General features: G+C 27.8%; 2 protein-coding genes across 2 annotated transcripts in view; one reads left to right on the forward strand and one right to left on the reverse strand.

Annotated features, from left to right (window-relative positions):
- The window catches only part of LOC117177501 (uncharacterized protein C1orf112-like), a 102,185-nt gene that overhangs the window by 78,949 nt on the left and 15,393 nt on the right, over positions 1–7,843 (reverse strand). The window lies entirely within an intron of this gene.
- The window catches only part of LOC117176473, a 25,602-nt gene that overhangs the window by 9,300 nt on the left and 8,459 nt on the right, over positions 1–7,843 (forward strand). Inside the window, exon 2 of the mRNA XM_033366725.1 lies at positions 4,894–5,212. Coding sequence (XP_033222616.1) covers positions 4,894–5,212 — 319 coding nt within the window. The remainder of the gene's footprint in view (positions 1–4,893; positions 5,213–7,843) is intronic.

Below are 7,843 nucleotides of genomic sequence, written 5' to 3' on the forward strand. Positions count from 1 at the left end.
AGCTCCAAGGAGATTATGTTGAAAAATAAAAAAAAATTTACCCAAAAAAAATTGTTTTTATACTTCATTCTAAGGACTTATTGAACTACCCTCGTAACAACTAGTTTCTAAACTATGGAGTGGCTCGTTGTAGATCATTTTTTCGCTACCGACTACTTTCAAGACTACATTGGGTATAACTTGTTGTTCTATAAGTAGTTTATTTTAAAGATTTTAAACTATGCTAATTTTTAACGGAGCTGGTCTTCTTTATGTTAAACCTTGAAACAAGTCCACTCTTGGTTTCAAATCAAGACTTTTTTTCTGTGACGTGGTGATTTCAATTTTACAGAATGCTATTTCGGTTTCCTGAAAAAATCCGATTTTATTGGTTATCTAGTTATGTACTACAACCCATCATTTCTTCAAATATGGGCTTATAAAGAATGACAAGGCCAAACATTTTTCTACTTTAAGTTTTTCTTCGATAAAGATTTTTAATAGAAAAATTTAGAAAGTGAAACAAATCTTTCATAACTCAGAAAAATATTATTGAAATCATTCGAAACAAAAACATTATTACCGATTATTATTAAACAATGGTCAGTTAACATTTCTTTCTTTATTTTTTAGACAGCTCTAGAGTATACTGTGTGTATACAAAAGTTAGAACTGTTTCAATAATATTTGTCTGACATGATTTATGAAGATTTTTGTTTTAAAAAATAATTTAATTGGGAACAATTGTTTTTCACTTCTTACAGTTTATTATTACACTGTAATAACTAAAAAAAGCATTAAAAACTGAGTAATTTTAATGTATCTTCCCAATTTTCCCAGCCCTTTTCCAATAATAATAGCAATGCCATGTTTCCTGTGCGCTGTAGCAAGCGGGAAACATTGCTAGTTACGAATTAAAACCCAGTCCATTTACTGCTATTTTAAGATATATAAGAAAAAATTGAAGTGGAAAAATAATAATCAGATTAATTCTATTTTCTCTAACAGTTATCCTTATCAGGAAGGACGGATAATAAGAATGGATATAAGAAATAGTCAATAGGGTTATTCTCTAGTAAAACAAAATCGATGACACACGATTCACCTGTGGCCTAGTTTTTAGTAAACAGTTAGTTTGGGCCAACACCAATATAGCTATCAAATAATGGGAATCCTGTAATAATTCACTATTCCAACCCTGATTTGTACATGCATTATATGAGCGAAAATAAAAAATTGAGAATATCTTGTCCCGGGAATATTATACGCCTGTGTTTGAAGGAATAATTTTCTTAATTATAGGGTTTACATTTTTAATCAAACGAAAGATCCCTACCTGAGTATTAATTTTCTAAAGCAGTAATATGCACTTTTTATTTATTTCTTATTTCTTAAAAATATTTATAATATAATTTCCTAGAATAATCTTCGAGGATTCTGCAAATAAAATTTTGTTAATGCTTTTTTCACGGAAAAGGGACTTTTTCACTTTATCACGTTTTTCTCACAAAAAATGATTTTTTATAAATGTCACTAATTTTTAAAAATTATTTTACCAATTCAATTTAAAATCAGAAGTATGAAAAAGATTTTTTAAACAAAAATTTGTGTTTTTCTGCGAAAGGCATAATAAAGTTTAAAGAAGTCAATTTTTGTGTAAAAAGGCATTAAAACCATTATTATTTGCATAATTTTTGAGGATCATTAAAGGAAATTACATTCATAAACATTTTGATAAATAAAAAAGTTAATAAATAATAAAAAATTAAATAATAATAAAAAAGTTCTCGAGTTTTCATGTAATTCAGTAACAAAACATTTTTTCACTAGAAGTTTATTGAATATATTCGAGGCGAGTTTATAAAAATAATATTAATAAACAAACGTGTTCCTAAGCACTTTATTGAAAGGTTAATCCAGACTCAAAATGTGCTTTAAAATGATTTGCACATTTCATTATGTTTCTCTGAACAGAAATAATAACCTCGCAGCGTATCATATTTAATGCATATATACTTAGAAAGTGTACGCAATTAATTTAATTTTTTTAAACAAATAGTATAAACAAAGAGTCAACCGTGTCGACTTCTTCAGTTCAATTTTTAATATTGTTCAATTTTAAAGAGTTTAAGATTCAATTTTTTCAAATTAAAGAAAATTGAATTTAATAATTAAACATTTCAATCCATGAAAAAAATTCCGAAAAAAGTAGATTTTTTCGAAAACGGGTCGTCACTGGCAAAAAATGTAATAGTTGATATTACAATTTTCAACATAATAATTGAATATGTAACTTAATAATTCAAATTTTCAATAAAACAGATGCCTTTTTAACCAGAAAAAGTAATTTTCTACTCAAAGATATGATTTTTCAACAAATCATATACATTTTTAACAATGCAGTCCAATTTTCAACCAAAGAAATTAATTTCCTACCAAAAAAGACGAATATTTAACAATTACATTAATTTTCAAAAAAATTGTTGAATTTTGAAACTAAAAAAAAATTATAAGTAAAAAATGGAATAGTTACGTTTTTATTTGAAAAATTTGATTTTCAATAAAGAAAAAAGAATTTTCTAAAAAAAAGTTGAATTTTCTAGCAAATTGTTAATCTAAAAATTATTATTAAGAATTTTTACGTTTTTTTTTGCTGAATAACTTTTGTATATTAATTTTTGCATAACTTGTGTCGTTTGTCCCAAAAATTCAATATAAAAATTTTTTATTTTCTTTTTTTACGATTAAAACCAAAACAACGCATCTTGTCAAAAAATAATTCGTAATAAATTTTGTAACTCTTTTTTGGGTTAAGAACTTTTGTTACATTATTTTTTTCATATCATGTGTCGCTTGTCCAACAATTTAATTTTGGTAAGTTAATCTTTTTTCGTATCTTGCATAGTTTGACGGCAAAATGGAATTTTTCATTCCTTTTTTAAGATAAAAATTTGAATTTTCGATTTCTCACGAAAAATCAAACAGTTCTTGCGATAATTTTGAAGGGCTTTCAAATAGTAATAAAGCTTCAAATGCTCTAACTTTTGAATTTTTATCTAAAATGGCTGGCTACAGAAATTGACCTTTAATTTTTGACAATAAAAAAGTGTACAAAAGGCCAATCTAATAGAATAATTTTTTCAAAAGTTACTTCTAGACAGACAGACATACATGCATATAAGCATGCATACATATATACATACATACCGACAATAATGAAAACCTGTTTTTCGTGTTTAGAGGTTCTCAAAACGTGGTCAAAATTTTACACAAATCTAATACCTTCTCTGATGAGAATGTAAAAAGCGTTATGGACAACCCCTAACTATTCTGGATTAAAATTAATAATTACACTGAGAATCCTATTTAAGTAACTCTCATTTATGTCGTTCCTAGAATTTCAGTCCTCGGCAGTTTGAAGACTCGGGGACTGCGGGACCGAAAAAGAGTCGGTGTTGAGCCATGCGTGACAAATAGCCCTGAATGTTTACGTTCGGAGCAAGCGAATGTTGTGTTCAATTTAAGTGTAGGCCACTTAGGACCAGACTTGAAATCGCACTCAAATGGGATTTCCAGTTTGATTGGATCATTGTTATATCAATAGTTAAGAGAGATTCCGCCAAAGGTTTAATAGACTTAAGAAAATTACATAAACTTTGAATAATTGTTATTTGTACTTGGAGTCGCTGCACCGAGCACCATTAACCTGATCTCAACTACAATGTCCCTGAAACCAACTTCGAGTAATTGCAGTCATTTGGCAAAAAGAGAGTCAAGGATAGTACCTTAAGGAATAGAGATTCAATTAAGGAATCAGGAGATTATACGAAAGCCTGAATTCAAAACAATCGATGCATGACCCAAATTTGGAAAAAATTACACGGTCCATTTAGAAAGCAGCAAATACTTTGAGTACAATCTGTCATCAAATGAAAGTGTCCTTGTAGGGTGGCCCAAATGTTGTTGTTTTTTTGTTGTAATTTTTATATGAAAACAATACTTTTTGTACATTTTATTCAGAATCGTCAATATTCGGTAATTCGAGTTAAAATACAATATTTCTCTTTACAATTAGCCATAAAATACGAATCAATCATTACTTTTTAAATATCACCCACATAAGTCTATTTTATAGAGTCCCGAAAAAACACCATAAGTGAAAAATTGGGTTTTGCAAGTTTTTGGCGCTTATTATGATACTCTAAGGGTATTTCAATATAAATTGTTTGTTATGCATAAAATATTACTTACCGTTTATAATAATATTTTTAAAAACACTGTTTGAACAATTTGTTACAGTTTATAGCCATTTGCTCTTAGAATTGAGTTAGAAAGTTTTGGTTTTTTCTGAAATTCTCAACATTTTGTCGAGTTTTCATATAGAGTGAGGTATTAATTAATTAAAGTTAACAAACATAATTATTATTTTTTATTTGCTTTAGCTATTTTGTTATGAACAAATAATAAATAAACAATCAAAAAATCCTTTTTAAGCAATCTCTTCCTTTTTGTGATATATTTTTCTGGAATAAAACACATATATGAAATATTCTTCAAATTTTCTATAATGACCATATTAAATATAAATTGAAGTTATCTAAGAGAAGATAGTTATAAACAATAATAAATTTCGCAGGGAAATTTATATAATTAAAAAAAATGTTTAACCCTATTTTGACATATTTTATTTGTGAACGTTTTTGTTTTTTATTATTAGATCCGTTTTTGAGGATAAGGTAGCAGGTAATGATTTAGCTTGTTTTTTTGTTCACTGAAGGTTCTTTTCAGATTTAGTTTATTTTTTCATTTTATAAAATTATTGTCCGCGTATTTAGTTTAATTTTGACCAAAATACTTTAGACCCCTTTTTGGCGAACGGCTTCATTTAACTAAAAATGCATTTTTATTTTTCAGTTTCTTTTCAGCAAGAATCTTTTGACGAGGATTCACCGCAGAAAATTGAATCTGCGAAGGAAGAGAAAAAAATATTTCTGACGCGATATACGTTAGTGTGTGGAGGAAATAGTAGACCCTCGACACCGGAAGAGACGACGACCTGGAGAACGGAAGTTGCCAAGCTGGTGCCTCCGCTTCCACCACTTGCCCAAGAAACTGAACCCTTAAATATTCCATTAACAGATCGAGAAAAACGCTGCTTGGCTGTGCCAATCGCCGATCTCAGGGACAAAAAACGAAAGCTTTTACGCACACGAAGTACCCCTCCAAAACCCAGGTGAATTATTATTTTATTTCCAAACTAACAAGCAGAAGCTAAAACCTTCGGATCGCTGATTCTTCGACCGCGGGTTAGATCCGAAAGTAGCGTTCCGGATTCGTAAGTGGAAGGACTGGGCTCGACTCTTCTTGCTTGCATTTCATGGGGATTTTTTTTCATTTGATTTTTTTATTGCAATTGACAACCCCCGAAATATACTTAATTTTAAACAAAATAGTTGAATATCAACCAAATAGAGATCATTTCCAACCAACGGAAATGCATTTTCAACGGAAGAGTTTACTTTTTAACATAAAAAGTCGAATGTTTAGGAAAACGGTTGGAATTTAACCCCGAAAATATGAATTTTCAGCTAGCAAAAATGATTTTTCAACCAAATAGTTAAACTTTCATGCAAAATAGAGGAATTTTCAACAAAGCAATTGAATTTTTGAAACAAAAGATGAAATTGCACAAAATCGTCGAATTTTCTACAAGGATGAACTTTCAAAACAGAATTTGAATTGAAAAATATATATAATGAATCAAAAAGTTGGATTTATAACCAAATAGTTGGAATTTCAAGCGAAAGGAACGAATTTTCATTAAAGTAATTAAATGTTAAACCAAATATTTAAATTTCCAACCAACAAAGATAAATTTTCAAAAAATTTGTCAAATTCTTAAACAAAAAAGAATATACTTCAACCAAAAAAAAGTTGTATTTTAAACCACATGGTTGAATTTTCATTACAAAAGAATGTATTTTCCTTCCAAAAAGACGAAAGTTCAACAAATAGGTAAAATTTTCGAACAAAAAGATGACGTTTTAAAAAAATAGTGGAACTTTGAAACAAATCATTAATTTTTCAACCATAATCATGACTTAAAAAAAATGCATTTTTAACAAGAAAGTTCAACTCAGTAGTTAAAATTTCAGTTTCGACAATTGATTTTTAACCAAAAGAAAAAAACTAATTTGCAACAAAACAGTTGGATCCTTAACTAAAACATTAATTTTGAACCAAACAGTTGAACATAAAGTAAAAAAAGAAAAAACTTCTACCAAAAGATATATATTTTTAACCAAGACAGATTTTTCAATCAAGAGAGAAAAAAAATTTACAGCCAAATTGTTGAAATTCGAAGGCCAATTCTCTACAAAACAGTTAAATTTAATTTTAAACCAAATAGTTAAATTCTAAACTAAAGATAATAAATTTTTAACCAAATAGTTCAATCATAAATTTTAAAAAATCAATTTTCAATCAAGAATAGAATAGTTTAATTTGCAGTTAAATTTTTTCAAACGAATTTTCGACAAAATAATTTAATTTTGAGCCCAAGAAATCGATCTTCTACTAATAAAAAGAATTTTTCAACATTCAAACAAATATTATCAAAATTGTTAAGCAGGAGGTTTAACTTTCTACCCAAAAACAAGCGTTGTTAACAAAAGACATGAATTTTAAACCAAATAGTTGAATTTTAAAATAAAATCGATCAATTTTCAACCAAAAATAAAATAGTTAAATTTTCAGTTTAATAAAAGGAATTTTGAAACAAAACAAAAATCAATTTTCAATCAAATAAAAATTAAATTTTCAAAAAAAATTAGATATTCAACTAATAAAATGAATTCTTAGCAAACTTTCAATATTCGAGTAAACAACTGAATTTGCAAGAAATAAGTTTGCTTTTCTACCAAAAAGACGAATTCATAACATAATACATGAATTTTCAACCACGTAGTTAAATTTTCAAATAAAAATTATAAATTTCAAACCAAAAATGAAAAAGTTCAATTTTGAGTTTAAAAAATTTATTCTCAAATATAAAAAACCCTAATTTACAACAAATAGTTCAATTGTTAGCCAATAAAATAAGTGTTTAACAAAGTATTTTAACTTTTAACCAAGCAGTTAAATTTTCAACAAAAAAAAGATAAATTATCACTGATAAATTAAATAATTGCATTTACAACTAAAAACGATCAATTTTCAACAAAGAAACCGAACATTTGAATTTTCAGTTAAAAAATTAACTTTCAACAAACAAAAAGAACCAAATGAATTTTTAACAAAGCAGTTCAACTCTAAACCAAGTTGGCGCATTTTTAATGAAAAAACATGACTGTTCAATGAAAAATTTAATAATTGAATTTTTCATTAAAAACTATAATCTTCAGTAAAATAGTTTAATCTCTAATTAAATAGTCGAATTTTTAAACAAACATGTAACAGTGGAATTTTTTATTTTAAAAAATAGCTTTTAACGGGAAGTAGTTGGATTTTCTTAATAAGAAAATGTGAAACCTGTATTTAGATACTTTGCTTGTGTTAACCCCCCCCCCCCCCCCCCCCCCCCCCCCGGCAGCGTGACGCAGTTTTTGAATAGTCAAACCCTTAATAAGTATAGATATAATAGGAATATTAAGAATAGGTGTCTGAAGCAATTATCGGAAGAGCGCCGGTGCATTATGGGGGCAGCGAAATAAAATGGCGACGGTCTGATCGGGAGCAGTGACAGTTGAGATTTACTTTGGATAATTAAACGCTTTTTACCACTTAAAATGTGCGCGTTTGTTAATATTAAATGGAGTTTATGATGCAGTAATAATAATTTACATTTATTTCGATTGTAGGCGAT

Source organism: Belonocnema kinseyi, chromosome 7 (assembly GCF_010883055.1).
Source record: "Belonocnema kinseyi isolate 2016_QV_RU_SX_M_011 chromosome 7, B_treatae_v1, whole genome shotgun sequence".
In the NCBI taxonomy this organism is placed as follows: domain Eukaryota; kingdom Metazoa; phylum Arthropoda; class Insecta; order Hymenoptera; family Cynipidae; genus Belonocnema; species Belonocnema kinseyi.